The 20,615-nt window shown below is 32.1% G+C and overlaps 2 protein-coding genes and 3 non-coding genes across 5 annotated transcripts; 3 read left to right on the top strand and 2 right to left on the bottom strand.

The window, feature by feature from the left end:
• Positions 1 to 7,552: 7,552 nt before the first annotated feature.
• On the top strand, positions 7,553 to 7,624 carry TRNAM-CAU (transfer RNA methionine (anticodon CAU)). Its single transcript has one exon. It is a non-coding gene; the product is annotated as a tRNA-Met (tRNA).
• Positions 7,625 to 8,950: 1,326 nt separating this feature from the next.
• TRNAM-CAU (transfer RNA methionine (anticodon CAU)) lies at positions 8,951 to 9,022 on the bottom strand. The gene has a single exon. It is a non-coding gene; the product is annotated as a tRNA-Met (tRNA).
• A 446-nt stretch (positions 9,023 to 9,468) lies between these two features.
• Positions 9,469 to 9,540, top strand: TRNAM-CAU (transfer RNA methionine (anticodon CAU)). The gene has a single exon. It is a non-coding gene; the product is annotated as a tRNA-Met (tRNA).
• Positions 9,541 to 11,470: 1,930 nt separating this feature from the next.
• On the bottom strand, positions 11,471 to 12,738 carry LOC106116606 (copper homeostasis protein cutC homolog). The gene is made up of 3 exons (XM_013310487.1): positions 12,413 to 12,738; positions 12,208 to 12,273; positions 11,471 to 12,107 (listed from the first exon to the last, which is right to left on the bottom strand). The coding sequence occupies exons 1-3, from the start codon at positions 12,551 to 12,553 to the stop codon at positions 11,505 to 11,507; spliced, it is 810 nt and encodes a 269-aa protein (XP_013165941.1). The 5' UTR covers positions 12,554 to 12,738; the 3' UTR covers positions 11,471 to 11,504.
• Positions 12,739 to 13,073: 335 nt separating this feature from the next.
• pix (ATP-binding cassette sub-family E member 1 pix) lies at positions 13,074 to 19,067 on the top strand. The gene is given in 12 exon segments (NM_001312608.1): positions 13,074 to 13,094; positions 13,318 to 13,532; positions 13,723 to 13,938; positions 14,584 to 14,791; positions 15,067 to 15,253; positions 15,449 to 15,570; positions 15,934 to 16,034; positions 16,184 to 16,361; positions 17,166 to 17,287; positions 17,554 to 17,750; positions 18,049 to 18,283; positions 18,773 to 19,067. Coding segments are annotated over 11 exon segments (1,827 nt in total). The 5' UTR covers positions 13,074 to 13,094; positions 13,318 to 13,319; the 3' UTR covers positions 18,821 to 19,067.
• Positions 19,068 to 20,615: the final 1,548 nt, after the last annotated feature.

Here is a 20,615-nt window from a genome sequence, read left to right as displayed (position 1 = left end):
ATAATCTATTACTCAATTAATTTCCTCTTTATTAATTAATAAGCAGTTAGATAATTAAACAACCTACCGCACATGGCCAACGTGGTTGACTATGGCCTAGTCACCCCTAACTTAGGGTAGGCTCCTAACCCCTCGGTGGAGCCGTATGACCTGATGATGAAAGAATATTCAACAATGATAGTACACAGATGGCCAGCTCTACCGGTACAATACCACGACCACAAAAAAGACATTATGCAAAAGTAATTCCGCTTTTCTGATAAATGTGTGTCCGTGAAGTCCCTTTCTCTTGTAAAGAACGAAGGAAAAGGAAAGGTAAAAGGGAAAAAAAATTGTTCAACGTAAAAAGAAGCAGTTATAGCTTCTTTTAAAATCGACAACTGATCGTCACATTTAGCAAACCATAGCATAAATAAGCACCTTTCAATTACCCTTGATATTTTCTAATCTATATTTAACTGTAATTCGTCTTTAAAACACATTTTACATTTATTAAATAGTATGCGATGAATGAGTTTTTCTCGTGCGAGATTCTCTTTTCTAACAGACCCGTATTTCTTTTGAGAAACGCAGTGAGTAAACTCGCTAGTATGAAAGATTTTCTAATGAATGAAATTCCTTTGATAAAATACGGAAAAACGATGACAGGTTTCCTCCTCTTATGAAAACTTTTAAAGCTTGAAATCTTATCATTACTAGGAAATATTCATAATAATAGTGAAATTAGATAAAGATAAAAAAAAAAATGTGGGGAAAAGTTTCGGAAAATTATTATAATATAATAATAAAATGTATGATACTAAATTAAAATGATTAATTTCATTTACTTTATTTATTTAGAATTAAAATAAATGAAATTATTAATTAATCAATTTTATAATATACTAGATGTAGCCTTTGACTTCGTCCTCCCTTTTCCTTAAACTTTTTAAAATTTATTCTAAATATCCTAAAAATCAATTGCCGCTATATCATAATCATAATATTAAATAAAAATAAATATCTTGTAACATTCAATTTTATTTCTCCATAACAATAAAAAGCTACAATATAACTAAAACTAATATTTATATATATTTAAACTAAGACATAAGCTAATAATTTATATTATATCAAATAAACTATATACTAAAACTAAACCAAACTAAATAATATGAAAAATCGAATCGTTTCTCCAAAACTAAAAAGCAATTTGATGTACATTTTATTTTATAAAGCCGAGTTACAAGCAAAGCAATACTGGCTTAGAAGTTGTTTACATAACCAATTCTAAAATGCGCTGGAACCGTACCAAGTGGCTGAAACATTTCGAAACATCGAAAGAATTTTAAATATAACTTTATATTTGACAAGACATTTCTAGAAAGAACAAAATCATACCTTAAACATCGTTAAAATATATTTCCGTTTTAAATAACCTTACTTATAGTATAAATGCGAATGTTTGGAAGGATGGATGGATAGATTGATGGATGTTTGTTTGAAAGTATCTCCAGAATGGCAAAATGGATCTCGATGAAATTTTATATACATATAGAACATAGCCTGGAAGAACAGGAAGGTTACTTATTATGTCGTTTTTTTAATTCCTCGCGAACGATGTCGCGGGCAACAGCTAGTACAGCGTAAATACTAGCTCTATGAGTAATTTAAAGGAACTTACTAGAGATTGTTACTATTACTTACTCTGACTGCTCAAGTGTGTCAAGTGGTCCTATAAGTTTAGATTTAGTACCAAAAACTCTACACAAAGGGTCACTTAGCACGAGTATTAGTTATTTTATGAGATTTTATAATATCGGTAAGAAGATAAAAATTATGTTCACAATTCAAAGAATAAAGGCGAGCTATGTCGAAGAAAAGAATTTTTACATTCATTTCCAAGCTTCCTAATTTTCCTAATTAACATAAATACATAAAAAATACATTTTAATAAAACGATATCTAATTTTCATTAAAAATTTTACTAAGTAGATTCATGAAATATTATTTCGTATAATTTAATGGAGCCTCGTATAACGTAAAAGGGATTTTAATGACGTCATTATCGAGGTCAGAGCAACGTGAGCTGATATCATGAATCATTAAGTCGTTAGGGAAGACTCTACACCGATATTAAGGGCAGATTAACAATTCATTAATTTAATTTACAAAAATAAAGTCCCTAATTACCAGTTTGCACAATTTTTAACTATTGATATAAAGTCAAATGACACCGGTGGAAATTATTTCTTACTTCTTACTAATATTATAAATGCGAATGTTTAGATGGATGTTTGTTTGAAGGTTTCTCCAGAACGGCTTAGCGGATCTCGCTGAAATTTGGCATAGATGTAGAACATAGTCTGGAAGAACACATAGGCTACGTATCAAGTTCGTTTCTATTTCCGCGCTGACGGAGTCGCGTGCGATAACTAGATTTTATATATTGTACAATCGGTAGAAAGTAAAATGACGCTGATTAAAATGAAATGACGAAAGTACGAGGTTAAAGTCTTTTTTCCGTTCTTACCATGTTGTCACATAAGTCACTTCCTTGGGAATAGACAATAGAACATAGTCTGGAAGAAAACATAAGTCGCTGTCGAAAGCTAGTTTTGAAATAAAATTTAATCATAACTCTATCTTCTATCCATATATATATATAAAAGAAAGTCGTGTTAGTTACACTATTTATAACTCAAAAACGGCTTTACCGATATGGCTGAAAATTGGTGAGGAGGTAGCTTAGAGCCAGTACACGGACATAGGATACTATTTATTCATTTTTTTTCGAATTCATGCCTTGAAGAGCTACTTTTTAATTTACTTACTAATGTTATAAATGCGAATGTTTAGATGGATGTGATGTGAATGGATGGATGGCCTACGCTAATTAAGTTTATTATATATCCACGCGGACGGAGTCGCGGGCAACAGCTAGTTTCTTATACATAACAAAGTTAGCTGCTTGCGCTAGATAAACGTGTTCATAACAATAAGTACGTGATGCAATACACGTGATACGTGACAGAATATAATAAGACGAATGGACGCGATCCCTTTTGTAAACTCTACTTGAATTATATTATTTACAGACCTTTCTTGTTGAAGAATTATATTCATTGTAGTATCGGAAAGTTTATACAACGAAAATAAATTCAATAAAACGAATTAAGTTGTTTAAAAGTCTAGCTTTCGCATGTGGCTCTGTTCGCGTGTCATTATAAAATTAATTAATATTCTTAAGGCTATGTTCTACAATAGCATATATAATATACCAAATTTCAGAGGTTAAACAAAATTGAAGCATTTTATGGTTGTCTAAGCGTAATTCGATGACATTACGTTAGAGGGCGCCACTAAAAAATGGCACATAGTGGCCCCTTGAGATTTTATTTCTTTATAATATCAAGCAGTCTTTTGTTATTTTTCAGTAGAAAAAAGAGTGAGTTTTATCGATGAGCGGAGAAAAGTGTTGTCCTTAAATAACTTATATTTCTTATATCGTAGTGTTTTGTATATATTTTGTGTAAAGTTATAATTATAATTCCATAATGAACATTTAAGCGAAGAGTGTGTTGCTTTTATTTGAACAATGTGTATTTCAAAACGAAAAACGAAAAATTTGAAAAAAAATTGTAGAACATTTTTATTTACTTTTTTACTATAGTTAGATTTATATTAAAGAACATGGCTGAATAGATCCTTGAGGATACCGATAATTGGAATGTATCTTGCGGTTGTATATTTTTGTTCCATAGCGGAGCACATACGGAGTATCAAGTACCAATTAAAATTGAAGTACAACACAAATACCGCAAAAATGCATGGAACGGAGAAAGGAAATATTTTCTTTTATCAATCCACTAGCTGTCGCCCGCACCTCCGTGTGCGTGGTATTAAAAAAAACTTAATTAGCCTATGCGTTCTTCCAAACTATGTTCTACGTCTTTGTCATATTAAAGCGAGATCACAGCCGTTGTCGATATACCTTCAAACAAACATCTACCCATCCATCCAAACATTCGCATTTTCAATTTTAGTAACATATTAAGATAAATTCTTCGACTATTTCAGCATACTACTATATTTTTAAACTTGAAATAATTTAGTGAACGGAAAAGTATAAAATATAGAAAAAAACATCAAACGGGAAATAGACGAAGGTACATTTCAATTTATTTACACGGCTATAAATTCAAAGGAAGCTTCCGAAGGTAGAGTCCCTTTTAGACCTTTTCAGACGTTCTTTACGTACACAATGTTTGTAAGAGAGGATTACTTCAAGCATAATTCGTAAGCGTGTCAGAGAAGTCGCTGTGTTCATTTCAATTACTGATCATATTAAATTATCTTACTTGTTACTAATATTATAAATGGGAATTACGTCACCTTGTTATTCTATATTTACATAATATGACCGGAATATAATGAAATATTTATTTTTTATATCATAAGGTGGTAAGAGCGAGCAGCTACAATTACATACGTAATTGCATATGCGTTGCCTACCTTTAATCGACGGAGAATAGAATGCACAGAAAGAAAATATCTTCCCTTTCCATGCATCCGGAAAGTCCACTTCCACTTCCCATCCTTTCCTTATAACAAAAAGGGTGGGAAGGAAAAAATGACTAAATTAGACCTCCGGGACGCAAATAATTTGACAGTTTGTGCCCTTGTAACGCTTTTGTACGTATTTAAAATGTTTGATGAATATTTAAAAAAAAAAGTTTAATCGTTCACATTATTCAAACGTTGTTTTCGTTCTGACACAACGCAATTAACTTAAATAACATAAAAAAATGATCTCAATAAATAATGATAAATAAATGAGAGCAGATTTATATTTTCTCTACAAAATATAGCATGATAATAAACTCTCGCTGTTTACGGCCGCCTCGAGGATAATATTCAGACTTTCGTTACAATACGATATCAAAGACATTATTTGTAGATAACCTATAGGAAAGTATAGACAAAGATACAAAATTTACAATATGAAGTGCATATGTGTCGACTTTTGAAATTAGTTATTAATATTATAGCTAAGAAAGTAGACTAAATATTTTGACGAAAATAACTAATAGAAATCTATACAGCTTTTACAGCTAAACAACTTGACTGATTAGTCAAGTTGTTTAAAGTATAGACGGTCACAAGTGTTCAATACTTACATATCCGTGAAAAACAACATCAAAGCAAATAAAAGCATCATGATAAAGTAGACACTGAGTGTCGGTGGCTCAGTGGTCAAGCACTTGACTTGCAATCTGCAGATCCTGGGTTCGAATCCCACCATGTACCTATGTGTTTTTCGATTTCCGATTTACATATGTACATTTGTCCGACGTTCTTACGGTGAAGGAAAACATCGCGATGCAACCTGCACATATCTGAGAAGAAATTCAAAGATATGTGTGAAGTCAACCCGCACTTGGCCAGCGTGGTTGACTATGGCCTAATCACCCTTAATTAGGGTAGGCTCCAAGCCCCTCGGTGGGGACGTATTGTGAGCTGATGTTGATGATGATAAAGTAGAGAATAAACGTCAGTACGTATTATTCTTTACTTTGGCTTTCAATTGCCAAACTTGATCATATCTCGGTTTTTGCTTTTGAGAATTAATATGATTAACCATGAGTTTCTGTGGCTAAAATCTCCGTTTAAAACATATTGATATCTCAAACAATTTAAACGATGATTTTGGACTCAAAAACCCATGGTAAGAGGGATTATAACGTGTTTTTGTCCAAGCGTTTCACACTAAACACAATAGTTTTAACTACAAATATAAGAGCCTCGAGAATCTCTTAACAATCGCGAGTAAGATAGTCTTTTGTCCTTGCAACTGAGTGCCACCAGCTTAGAAAGCTATTGTTATTGCGAGAGATATCCTGAAAACATCTATGTACGGAACTGTATGCAACACCACAGATAAAAATTGCTTTTTAATACCCTTATTTTCATAAATCCATATACAAGATAAAACAATTACTGTGAGTAGACAGCAAAGGCAGGTTACAAACTCGATATTTTTTAAAAGGTTTCCACAATAAAAGGTTAACTCACAAAAAAAAATAGCAAAATTATTACATTAATTATTAACTAATTTAAATTTTAACCATTAGCTCCAGAAATAAGAAACGATATTTGTAATTACAATTTTAATAAATAACATATTAATTTGGATCATTTTCATTGAAAATAGTGCTTCAATTGTTTTAGAATGTTATTTCAAACTATTCAAACTATATTTGTTTAACTTTGTAAACTAGTTCAACTTCAATGAACGTAATTCCATTATTTTATTACTCGGGTCCCCGCCCGTTCAAGTAGTATATAAGTTCAAGTTATAGCTCAAATTAAGCTGTGAATACACATGCCTGTAGCTTGCGAACATGCATGCAAGCTAACACGCCAAATGTAAAGAACGCCAAAAAATCCGTATCTCAACGATTTACGGTAGCAAGTTGTGGTGTTTAAAGATTTGTATAAGGAAAAAAGTTTCCTTTTTAATATCGCTTACTAATGGAAACAATGTTGACTAATGGCTTCCAGTAAACGTCTAAAGCCAAGTTCCGTGAAAGAATCATAGCAAGCCATTTATCATCATATGCGTCGACTTTACTGCGACTTTTCTTTATTTAATGCCGGCAACACACGTTGGACGTTGGCCGAGGCTTGCCGAGTGGAGGCCAACGCTTGCGAATTTATACAAGACAAGTACTAGTCTATACGTTGGGCAAATCTATACAAGTCTCCAATGTAGACATGTGATTAATATTTACTGGCGCTCGGACCAACACGTAGACGCTTTCCAAGCGCATTCAAGCACCTTTGTGTTCGTGAAAAACCAACGCCGCTCCGAAGTGAGGCTAGCTGTTGCGAACGCTGGCCAAATTGTGACAAGCTACGCCAAATGAGTGGCTTGTGTTCGCTTGAGCGCACAAACATTTGTACGAATGACGCCGAGCGATAGCAAGCATTGCGAATGTATCTATATGTTGGTATTAATTCGGCAAACCTCGACCAATGTGTATAGCGGGCATAAGACTGATGGCGGATGTTTTAAATATTTGTGTAAAAACATTATATTCTCATCTACCAAATCAAATTAGTAATGTGCAAATTAATAGCTGTGTCATCTCTGTTTTTACAAGAGAATTTGAGGAATTAAAGCACGGCTCGAGAAAAATACGGCAATAGAATCTTAAAGTGAATATTCATACTTGAATTTTCCACCAATAAATCGCTAAGAAAATTTTACATAACATAATTTACACTTGAAAACTCAACGGATAAAGGTTTCTTTTCAAAAATACGGAGCGCACCGATAACAAGCTCTCTGAAGCAGCGTGCGCGGCCATGTTTTATGTCCGCTTTACCTACGCTGTTGGTATAAAATATATATTTATTTGCTTCTACTCTAAAATGAGACTGGCCATCTGTAAAAACGAAACAAAAATTGGATCTAAAATAATTATATTTATAGAATAAGATTGGTTGAATAAAGACTTCTTGGTAAATGGTAGAAATATGTACTTTACTTTTGCCTCTAGTGTACAACAGCAGAGTGGCGCAGTGGAAGCGTGCTGGGCCCATAACCCAGAGGTCCGTGGATCGAAACCACGCTCTGCTAAAACATTTCTTTTGGTGAAAAAAAATGTTTTTACTAAGCAAGGATAAAAATAATATGATATTCATAAGTATTGTCTTTTAATATTTAGGAAATAAATGAGGGAAATATAACAAGTCTTAGCTTTAACCGTAATACCTGTAATTCATTTTATATTCTCGATTACTTTTACAAGGTAAAGAAAGTAGGATTAAGGCCAGTCGTGTTGACGTGGGTCAAAATAATATCTGTCAGAAACTTGTTTTCAGTTTTTCGTCTTAGAAATATGACAGAAACGTTCTTGGTATCTTACTAACAATATATATACGAAAGTTTAATGGATATTTGTTACAAGGTACCTCCAAAACGGCTTAACAGATCTCGATGAAATTTGGTTTAGATGTTTAACTTAGTCTGGAAGAACACATAGTTTTTTTTTTTAATTCGAACGCGTCTAAGTAGTCGTTAAGTCCAATAAATATATTATAATAAATATACAAACGCGCGGTAAACATTACCCTTGATTCGGGTAAAAATACCTTGATGTTTGCAATTTCAAATAAACTAGGAAGACAAGGATTGTCTGTGGCCTGGAATGTTATTAAGGGAACAAACAGCAAACAAGGGAACTACCATTTCCTAGCGTCGCATTGCGGCCTTCATTGTCTAAAGCCGGATATCATAGCTTACATTCTTGAACAAACCTGAATCAAAATAATAATTTCAAAGTAATTGTTGATTGTACAAATTATGTTGCATATCATTTTAGTAATTAATTGAAATTCAAATGAAACAAACATAGCTTTTAAATTACACATTTATAGACCGACAAGGCTATTTGAACCGGTGGGCATAAGGGAAATTAAATTATAGGAACTCACTACCGCCCCCTGTCAACGACAAAAAAACCACAAGATCCTCTTAGAACTGCAGCTGTCGTATATTTATTTCTTTTATGTCATTTTCCATTTCTAAATAGGTTTTATATATATTCCGACAGATCCAACCGCGATAGCAGCGCCTCTCACACCGATTTAGTTATCCTTGTTTGACTACTATCGTTTCTGATACAAATACGATTAACCGTCGGTTTCTGAGAACAAAATCCCCGTTTAAAATATATTTTTATCTATTTGTCAAAAATAATGAGAGGGATGACGATGTTTACAAAGACAGTTTAAACTCAGAAATCCACGCTTAGAAAAGTTGGTTTACTTTGAGTTTTAATCTCTACCTCGGTTAGACTTAACGACGTTTAAAGTAACTAAAATCATGTTTAAACAACAAAATAATAAAAGTTTTTGTTTAATAAAATAAAAAAGTATTTTATCTTTGTAAAAAAATATACATTAGCAGAGCGTGGTTTCGATCCACGGACCTCTGGGTTATGGGCCCAGCACGCTTCCACTGCGCCACTCTGCTGTTGTTGTGTTGCTCAAAAATTACTGTGCCTTGTGAAGTAAAAGAAGAAATCAACTATAACACATATTTGTCTACATGCTTATCACATTATATAATACTAAAACTTATGTACTAAAACTATATTCAGGTACAGATTACGCAGTAAAATAGTAACATGATGCAATCTGTTGCTACGTGATTTTAGACGTTTGTTGCTGACCGTAGAAGAGCTAAATTCTTTACACAAGCACAGCAAAAATATTTTTATCACGAGTTTTTACAGCCGGAGCACACTTACAAAACATATTATTTAGAAAATTTTATTTAGAAAAAAAAAGAAAAATTTATATAAAGAAGGATAACAATATACTATAGTACAAATGTTTCGGTGCTAAGACTAGGATTATTAATATAATTTGAATATGAATTGTAAATAGTGAACTAATAATTTAATAATGAAGCACAACAGCAGAGTGGCGCAGTGGAAGCGTGCTGGGCCCATAACCCAGAGGTCCGTGGATCGAAACCACGCTCTGCTAAAAAAACTTTTTTTTTGTGCAACAATATTTAAGAATTATTATTACTTTTTAGTATTTTTAGGTGTAGTTTAAACAACTAATAAACTAGATAAAATACTGTTGCCCTTACTATTATATTTGTCTTATAATCAATTAATTAAGGAAATTTTTAATCGTATTTTAGTAGCAACTTCTCTAAATAGAAAGATTTACTATTATTAAAATGAAAAAATTTAATCATCGTTTCTCTTTGTTTTTTTTTAAGTTAAACTTTTTGAAATGCTGGCTTGTTTTACTTTTGTTTTTCTATTTTACTTGGAGTGTTTCACAACGCAACAGATGCTAAAGCCTTTCGGATTTATGCGCCGTAAACAAAACCGGCATTGTGTAATGTTTGGCTTTCATTTAAATGAAAAATATTAAAGATTTTTGTTACCATTTTAACTCTGACACATTAGTATTATTTTAATAAATTAATTATCATCTTTTCTCTTGTTTTTTTTTTAATCATAAGCTGGCAAAAGAGAGTGCGGCTAATTGAAATCTCTGAAATAGCGAAGCGACCGTTGCCCATAGATATACGCAATTGCATATGCGTTGCTTGTTCGCGTAAAATGCATAAATGATCCATAGCCGTACAACGTACAAATACACTGCCGAGAATAAGACATTCAAAGTACTTTTATGTTAATTTTGTCTTTAGAATACTCGTCTTGAAACTAAAAGATCGTAATGGAATTAATCTTCCCTACTTTATGCTCGCGAACTGTCATTTGTTTCGTGTATATAAATTCAGTTTTCATGAAAATGTCTTACCGTGGGTTTCTGAAACGAATCCCAGTTTAAAACATATTGGTATCTCTGTTTTGTCAAAGATGAGAGAAAGGACGACGTTATGTTTTATACTGAGATTTTGATGTCAGAAACCCACATTTACTATGTTTCTTCTTGAGGTGCCTCTCCGACTAACGAAGGTTGGCGATCAGTTCTCCATATTTACTGTGATACTAAAATGTAAAGTTTATAAATTAATTCTAATAATTATTTTTTTATGTCCACTGCTTTGTTTGAGTTAATTTGAGTATGACAGGATTATTTTTTTTATTGAAAAGTTACTTTTGCTTACACACTGCAAAAATATTTCTAAATATTTCTCTATTAAAGTATACTTTTTAATTTATTCAATGTAAATAATAACGTATAATACAGATACAGTGCCAGTAGTATCAAAGTTTAGTTTGACTTTAATATTCCTTTATCCATTCCAACTGGAATGAAAAGGTTATAAAGACTAAAAGAAATAAAACATGACTAGCGGCCGCTGGGAGGTTCACAAAGCCTTTTGTCGAGCTGTCTAGTATTTTACAAAGGCTGCTTTGAGAGATCACAATTCATAACGAAACATTTTATTACATGGATAGAAACCTAATTCTACGAGTATTTACCTGACTGGTGAGTAAAGTTTATAGATCATACTGTCGACCACGACACCGTTCGCGTGGAATAAAAAAATGTGCCAGACTATGTTCTACATCTATGCCATTTTCAGGGAGTTCCATGCAGCCATTCTGGATACCTTCAAACATCCATCCATCCAAATATTCGCTAGCGGAAGAGATCATTTCATAAGCTCGTAGATACTAGATATGAATTTTGGATTGGAATGGATTTGTACCTACAACCACTAGGAATCATTCGTATCTTTAACCATTAAACTGTAGGTTACATTTTCCATCGAGTTTCTTCAAAATTTGTTAAATAGAAAAATCGTTGTAAGCATCATAATAGCTATTTAAACTATCGTTTAGGTCCTACCGTGTTAATCAATAAACATACTTATTACGAAAGAAAATAAACCAAATTTCAATAATAGTTCTTATTTACTCTTGTAAAAATATATTTGACTTATTTATTATATTAAAATAAATATATACAATATTACTTATTGCCTATTTATTAAAATGAATAATATTTAAGCCTTGAATTCAGCTATCCTTTGCATTCTCATTTACAGTTCTACATAAAACCTCTTTAGTTCTTCTAACAATATTTTTATCTGTATAATAAATATATTGAGTAGTAGCTGTGCCCATAGACAAATTATTGCCAATATTTATTTCTTTAGACCGTTTACATGAACTATGTACAATTTTACAACCAATTTTAATGAAATCTTTCACATTATCTGCATTTACACCAGCCCCTGGCATTATTTCTATCCTACATTTATTTATACATAAAAGTTTTTGTAACAGATTAATAGCTTTAGGGTCATCAGCGGATATTTCTTGACCACTTGTTAATAATCTTGTAAAACCTAACTTAATTATCTTTTCTATAGCAATATTAGGATTCAAACATATATCAAAAGCTCTATGGAATGTCACAGGTATTGGATTTGCTGCATTAATAACTTTTTGACAATATTCCTCATCAATCTCTAATGCCTTTAATGCACCAAAGACAAATCTATCTATATTTAAAGTTTTATAATATTCAATATCTGAAAGCATTGTATCTATTTCTTCTGATGTATAACAAAAGTCTGAACCTCCTCTACATCTTATCATTATGTTTATTTTAGGTCTCTGTAAAGTCAAAAAAAAATTATAATTATTTCAAAATGTACTGGAATTTCATTCTTGGAAATTTTTAGATTAATTGATTACAAAGAAATGTTACAATTACCTTAATGTTTTTGCAACAAAATTCTGTGCAACTTTTATAAATTGGCTTATTAAAGGAAATATCCATCTGAAACAAATTAAATTTTATTTGTTAATGGCTTTTATACCAAACATTGAAATAATAAGCTAAATATGAGAAGAAAATTAAATTGATCACAATTTAATATTAACTATATGTTCAGTATCAGAATTCAATAATTACTAACCATTTTTAATATTTCCTTTACAAGTCCTGGGGATGGTGTCAAACCACCTTCTGGTAATGAACTGCAGACTTCCAACTCATCAGCTCCGCCGTGAACTGCATTTATAGCTGATTCCAAACTATCAATACAGACTTCCAACATGATTTGGAAAGTATTGTAGGTATTATGAGAGTTTACTGTTTAGCCTTAAAATGCCTTGTAAAGAAATGTGTATACTCTATCGTGGTTTAATGGATTATACGAGGCTTATGTTGTTTATCACAATAGTTTTAAGATCTATTGCTGAATTTGGCTGAATTTGAAATGAAAACAAACACACTTGACAAAATGACAAACTTATAACGAAATGATAACAAATGTCAAATGACAAGGGCCGGAACCAGGGACAAAGGAATAAAGGGTACCAAGACAAATTAAGTCCTTTTTTGTCTTGTTTTCTTGAGATCTTGCACATCTAATTAAGGTGGAAAATTAAAAGCTCTTTCATTACGTATCTGCCTTTATCTTTTATTTCTGCTTTCAAAAGGCACCAGTATGGGAAAGTTATTTCTAAACGAAAGTATATCAGTCTGCCAAATCACTTGATTGTTGCTATACTCACGTTGGTTCTTTTTGACATTTCGAGCTAAAAGGACACGCGAACGTAGGCAGAATTTAGCCTTCGTTCGCTTTCTTTTAATAGGTAAACTTCCAGTTTTTCTTCCTAAATTTTACTTCTATGAAATATATATTTGTAGCTTTAATTTACATTTAAAAATTCTTGCATAAAACCATAAACAATTACTCCCATTTGATTATCGTTGAGGTTATACTAAATTTTGTGCCACATATTGAAAGAAAGTTTGCATAATTTTTCACATATGTTATAGAAAATAAGTTAAATTGTTGCATTTAATCTCTTACAGTTATGTCTCGAAATAAACAACATGAGGAGACTGATAAACTCACCCGTATTGCAATAGTGAACGCGGACCGTTGTAAGCCTAAAAGATGTAGGCAGGAGTGCAAGAAAAGCTGCCCGGTGGTGCGTATGGGCAAGCTTTGTATCGAAGTAACCCCCAATGACAAGATAGCCACAATATCCGAGGAACTTTGCATCGGTTGTGGTATTTGTGTCAAGGTAAGTTAGCAAACATGTTTTTTAACATATTTTCAAAGTTTGTACACTTATTTATTAATTAAAGTATCATGTTTGACCCTCAGATGTCCACAATAAGTCCAAGAAACCATCAAAACATTTACATAAATATGTAGTGAACACAAAACTTGTGAATATATTTTTCTAAGTTTAATAATACTTTACCTTACAGAAATGTCCGTTTGATGCAATTACAATTATCAATGTCCCATCCAATCTGGAGAAGCATACCACTCATCGGTATTCTAAGAATTCTTTCAAACTGCATCGCCTTCCAATCCCACGTCCAGGAGAAGTACTGGGGTTAGTAGGACAAAACGGTATTGGCAAATCAACTGCCTTGAAGATTCTTGCTGGTAAACAAAAACCCAACTTGGGTAGATATGCAGTAAGTTTATTATTTTATTTATCAATTAAAAATTGGCTTTATAATTTTTAAATCAATAACATTAAATGGCTTCATTATTGCTTTAAAACAAAGGATAGTTATCTATAATTACAAATGTATTTATGCTTCTTTATAAAAGACTACTAAGCATTACCGCTAAATAGATTTACAGATTCAAAAATTATGTCTATGTATTACAAAATCATCTTACATAATTGCAATAAGCTCATTACAAAACATATTATCGTCTACCCAGGTTGAGTTCATTACATATGAGAGCTTATGTACTTTGAATTATGACCTAGTAAATTTATGGTTTTGTTTGTTTTACCTAACTGGCATAGGAAAATTATTTAAATGCATTTGTATATATGTATCTTGCTGTTATTCGATCTCATTAATATTATAAATGCGAATGTTAAGATGGATGGATGGATGTTTGTTTGAAGGTATCTGTGGAACGGCTGCATGGATCTTGGTGATTTTGGCATAGATGTAGAACATATTCTGGAAGAACACATATGCTATTTATTAAGTTTGTTTTTAATTACGCTAGGAGGGAGTTGGGGTCGACAGTTTGTTAATAAATATGTACAGTCTAATACATGTTAATGACCAACTGCATCTAATGATCTGTATTTTTAGGATCCTCCAGATTGGCAGGAAATCCTGTCTCATTTCCGTGGCTCGGAGCTGCAGAACTACTTTACCAAGATTCTTGAAGATGATTTGAAGGCTCTCATTAAGCCTCAATATGTGGATCAGATTCCTAAGGCTGTGAAAGGAACTGTGGGACAATTGCTTAATAAAAAAGACGATAGAAACAATCAGGCAGAAATTTGTAGAATGCTTGGTGAGATTAATTCTCTATACTTTCATATTCTGTCTTAATTCCATTGTATCAGCTATACATCCTGTTCGAGGGATTTGGAGCCTAATTTAAATTAGGGGTATCTTTGTCTTATTCCAACTTAAGTTTTCACCTAAAGCACTGTAAAGAAGTCTACTGCATCATTTGATTTTTCAGACTTTAAAAGATAACATATTTCTTTGCTAATCCTAATGAAAATTAGTTGTCAATCACATGAAATAGGGTTGTATTAGTTTTAAATAACATCTTTATTTTAGATTTAACCCATATTCGTGATCGTGAAATTGCTGCATTATCTGGTGGAGAGCTCCAGCGCTTTGCTTGTGCGATGGTGTGCATTCAGAACGGTGATATCTTCATGTTTGATGAGCCGTCTTCCTATTTGGATGTAAAGCAACGTCTTAACGCTGCCCGCACAATCCGTTCCCTTATACATCCAGACAAGTATGTATAAAAAAGAATATTTTTTACTATCCTAATTTATTTCTCTTTAAATTATTATGTTAAAAAGAGTGGACTATAAGTAAAACTATTCACGTTTTTCACCTATAGATCTACTTAAAAATGAATAACCAGTGTTCTATTTTTAAAATTATAAAAATCTACTAATTTCTACAAATTTTGTTTTTCTTTTCGCAGATTCATTATTGTAGTGGAACACGACTTGTCTGTTCTGGATTACTTATCAGATTTTATATGCTGCTTATACGGTGTACCTGGTGCTTATGGTGTTGTGACTATGCCCTTCTCGGTTAGGGAAGGTATGTAATATTGCGTTATTTCTTCATGACTGTCTTTTCAGACTGGTTGAGGTCATCAGATATGACCCTCTTCACAAGGCCGACACAACTACCTATTCTCGGGCTTTTTTGTACATTACTGTAGGGGGACATTACAGCCGCTCTGATCTGGTCAGTCCATCATATGGGCGACCTTCCGCATGGTGTAGTTCCCTCCCCTTTCCCTAACACCACCAAGCACTCGATAGACTCGGCATTACATCTGACATGACTAAAAAATGCGTTATTTAAACAACGTAAAAAAGTCCTAAGTAAAAATAAAATTCAGATTTAATTCATACTACAAAAATATTAATATAATCATTTATTATTTTATTGTTACAGGTATAAACATTTTCCTTGATGGTTTTGTACCCACTGAAAACATGAGATTCAGAACTGAATCTTTAGTCTTCAAAGTTGCTGAATCCGCTACTGAAGAGGAGGTTAGTCATAGATTATTCAATTTTTCTTACAAAAAAATCATATTCCTACTATTCTATAAAATCTAGAGATAAAATTAAAAATGTTCGTAAATAAAGTAAAAAAAAATATTGTTGGGTAGAGATACTAAGTGCTCAAAATTTTGTCACAGATTAAAAGAATGAATCATTACGAGTATCCTGAGATGTCTAAAAAAATGGGCGACTTTGGTCTTAAAGTGATGCCTGGTGAATTCTCGGACTCTGAAATTTTAGTATTACTAGGAGAAAATGGGACTGGAAAAACTACATTTATCAGAATGTTGGCCGGCAACTTGGACCCAGATGAAGGTAAGGCTATTGAAAAAAAAATTCAAATCATGATTAGCACTGTATTCAATATAAACTTAAACAATTTTATTTAACTTGTCTGTTTTTCCAATATTTTTTTTTAAGTAAAAATATTTTACGTGTATCCGAACGGTTTCATATGTGGCAACACGAATTTACGATGTGTCAAATAAGTTCTAAGTTGTCAATTGCTTTTGACTTGACGTAAAAATCTTTAAAGCGATATAATAGCGTTTCTTAAATTTCTAAATCTAATCTAAATGTAAAAAGTACAGTTAATTCCGTTATTTTATTTAAAAGTTCCTAATTTTTCTTAAAAATGTAAATGACGCTTCGATGTTGAGGTTATAGGTTAAATGTAAAATAAGTGTATTTGAATGGACTGGTACCGTAGTTCCAAGACTTTAGCATGGCTAGAACGGAATTATTTGATTTGTTTTTCCATCCTGTATTTCAAAAGTGCTTAAAACATGCGGAATCATCAATATGTACGGAAGGTAATATTTGTATGTACGTAGATATTGACGCGTCCTAGTTTTACAATTGCTAGTGATAGCGAGTAATGTAGCTTGTTAATGCCTTATTATTACTACGACCAAATTAAATCGTATAAAAACTACGAATTTCATCAAACAACTGTTAAAAATGTTAAGATTTGGAAAAAGTATAAAGAAACTAATCAGGTTATTTCAATTATGTTGTTATACTTAATTGTTTTTTTTGTGTAAAAGTTACTTCCAGTTAATATGTGTAATAAAACGAGAATAAATCATCTAAATGTTATTTATTAATGTGGTTGTCCAGGTTCGGGCCAGTTGCCGCAGTTGCACATTAGTTATAAGCCACAGAAAATATCTCCCAAATCTCAAGGCTTGGTCAGAAGCTTGCTGCATGACAAAATAAGAGATGCCTATGTTCATCCACAGGTAATTAATTTTGTTATTTACATTCTGTAAGTAGTTGGTCCAATGTATCATATTAAAGGATTAAAATTGTTCAGAACAAATTCTTTCCCTGCCCATACTGTTTTTAGTCATTGTGTTAGCTAATCTGTGCAATATTGCTTTTATTAATTATGCAAAAGGAAGGTAATAATGTCAAATTAATATGAAATTGTTTGATCAAACTGGTTTAAATAATTTTATGTTAGCTTATCCTGGAAATATTTATGTTATTTTTGTATTTCTTACAGTTTATCACTGATGTAATGAAACCGATGAAAATTGAGGAAATTATGGACCAAGAGGTGCAGAACTTATCCGGTGGTGAATTGCAGCGAGTAGCATTGGTGCTTTGTTTAGGAAAACCCGCAGATGTGTACCTTGTTGATGAACCCTCGGCGTATCTTGATTCCGAACAGCGTTTGGTAGCAGCTAAAGTTATTAAGCGGTATGAATTTAATATTTAATTTATGTAGTAACGCTGATAGACTAAGCAATATTAAATAGAAACATTTTCTGTGAAACTTCATAGTAATTACAGAATAAATGTTTGACGTATGGTTTAAAAATCACTATTTATTTTGGACTTTTTTTAGTTGTTGACTATTCATCAATAAAAAGCTGACAAAAATTATATACTACGCTTTTATATTATCTTCCATTACTTAAATAATATAATTAATATTGTTATATGGCTCTTAGCATTATTCCATTCACTACAGGTTTGTTTTATAATATTTTTACAGATTTATCCTGCATGCAAAACGAACAGGCTTCGTGGTAGAGCACGATTTTATAATGGCAACATACCTTGCGGATCGGGTGATAGTATTTGAAGGCACACCGTCTTCATTTGCGACAGCCCACGCACCGCAGTCTTTGTTAAACGGAATGAATAAATTCTTAGAGCTACTTGGCATTACATTCAGACGTGACCCAAATAACTTCCGGCCTAGGATCAATAAACATGCCTCTGTAAAGGTAATATATTTATTATACTGTGTTTTTTAACTGTAGAGATATGCAAATTATTAAATAATGTATTTTGTTTAATCAATATCTTTTTCTATATCTTACTAATACAATTGCGAATGTTTGGATGGATGGATGTATGTTTTAAGGTATACCCAATGGCTGAATGTACCTTGATGAAGTTTAACACAGATGTAGAACATAGTCTGGTAGAACACATAGGCTACTTACTAGTTTTTTTACTTACTAGTCACTTATTATTGTGTTGTCCTTAAATGTACACTATAATTTTGGTATAGGTATAGATTCAGTTTTTTTTTGCGAAAATAGTTACACATGTTTTAAGAGACGTAATTCTTTTCATTGAATAGCCGTAACTCTTTTCGTCCGTTGGATTAATTGTGTATTCCTTTTCTAAAGATAGAAATTATTTAGTATTTTATTTGTATAGATTATTTTTTTTTATTGAATATTAATTATTTTTATTTAATGTTACAGGATATGGAACAGAAAAGGGCAGGCCAGTACTTCTTCTTGGAGGACTAATAAGCTCACTTTTACCGGAGTAATAAAATGTCACAATTGTACTGTGATGTCCTGCCGTCAATGTATTTACATTTTAATAAAATGAATATATAATTGCAATTAAATCAGTTTTATACAATATAGCCTGCTTATTTACCTAAAAATATAATCATTTAAATATTATAAATTCATATTTCTGGTGAAATGTACTTTTTTTTTGGCTCCATACAACTCAGAAATTTAGTATTTCCTGTTTAATTTATATAGATAAAACTAAACTATGTTAAGTTGTAAAATTATAATTTTTCATGCGATTTTTGAAGTATTATTTATAAACCATAGTTTCAATCTAAACGGTCTGTGTTATATCATCATCATTAGCTCACTATACTTCCCCACCGAGAAGCTAGGAGCCTAACCTAAGTTAAGGGTGATTGGACCATAGTCAACCATGCTGGCCAAGTGCGGGTTGTTTGACTGATTCCACTGAAATTTGCCATAGATGTAGAAGATAATTTGAAAGAATTCATAGGCTTCTTATTAAGTCGTTAATTTTTTTTAGTTCCGCGCAGATGGAGTCGTTTAGCTAGTTTCGAATATGACATATATATTTGCCTCAATTATAACGAAGAATAAACTTTTTAAATTTTGTCTTTTCTCCGAAACAAATGAACCTAATCTATGCAGAAGTAAAGAAGATTATTTTTTCCTTTTTTTATATATTAATGTAGCAAGTCACCACTAACAGGAAAACGAAATTTGTCTTCTTACAAAATCCTTACAACTCATTCTTTCAGTCAATGTGTTGTTTACTAAAATTTTGATGAGCTGTTCATCAAAATACTACTATCAGTGATGTTTAATTAATCACTAAACTACTGAATGATAATGATTCATCTTCCAAGACATTATTTTTTTAAATAAAATGATGTCATTACGATAGTAAAACTAAATTAGATCGATGACGAGCATATGTTTGTTCATATGGTGACGTATACAGGAAAACTATCAACGATTCATAGTAAGACTGGGTAGTATTTTTTGTGATATTGCAAAGAACCCTGAATTTAAACTAATCTTACTAATATTATTATAAATCATGCGAATGTTTAGATATATGGATGTTTGTTTAAAGGTATCTCCAGAACGGATCACGATGAAACTTGGCATGGATGTAGAACATAGTCTGAAAGAACACATAGACTACTTATTATGTTTTTTTATAATTCCGCGCGGACGATGTCTCGGGCCACAGCTAGTAAACAAATAACAAGGAAATTATAAGTCCTAAAGCAAGAATATACAAAAACTCTAGTTAATCCATTTTGCAGCACGAACAATCCTTGATAGAATGTTAAATTATATTTTTTTGGAATTGGACTGTAACGAGACAAAAGTCTAAAATTTTTAGGTATTCTAATTGGGTACTAAATGAGGCGAGGTTTTAAAATTCTTATAAGCTAGTTGCCGGCTTTCCAATGTTCGCCGGCTCGGTCTTCGAGCTCAGATCGCCGCGGCGTCGCCCGCGCGATGACATCATCGCTGCCGCGATTACGTGGCCATATCAGGGGTACACAACTTTTGGATCATTCAAATTTTAGAATTTGGAATTTACATGGATTTACAAGGATTCACCGTAGATTTTCCTGCACTGACTTTGTATTAAGCCATATAGTATAGTTAACTTCTAGATTCCCTTTTACACAAGACACTGCAACATATATTAATAAAACTATGACTACAGTCGTCACCCCTTATTAAAATATACTATAGTCACCGAGTACGTAAATGTATGGATGTAAAAAAATGAGAGGAT

Source organism: Papilio xuthus, unplaced genomic scaffold (assembly GCF_000836235.2).
Source record: "Papilio xuthus unplaced genomic scaffold, Pxut_1.1 DF827714.1, whole genome shotgun sequence".
In the NCBI taxonomy this organism is placed as follows: domain Eukaryota; kingdom Metazoa; phylum Arthropoda; class Insecta; order Lepidoptera; family Papilionidae; genus Papilio; species Papilio xuthus.
The sequence above is the reverse complement of the archived record's forward strand: the minus strand, read 5'-3'. Positions and strand labels throughout refer to the sequence as shown.

Bases quoted from the DNA above. Each gene is read 5' to 3' on its own strand.
- LOC106116606 (XM_013310487.1), bottom strand. From the start codon at position 12,553: ATGTTGGAAGTCTGTATTGATAGTTTGGAATCAGCTATAAATGCAGTT. The intron at 12,274-12,412 runs GTTAGTAATTAT...AATTTGTTTCAG, and splicing joins TAAAGGAAATATTAAAAATG to ATGGATATTTCCTTTAATAA. The intron at 12,108-12,207 runs GTAATTGTAACA...TTGACTTTACAG, and splicing joins TTTGTTGCAAAAACATTAAG to AGACCTAAAATAAACATAAT.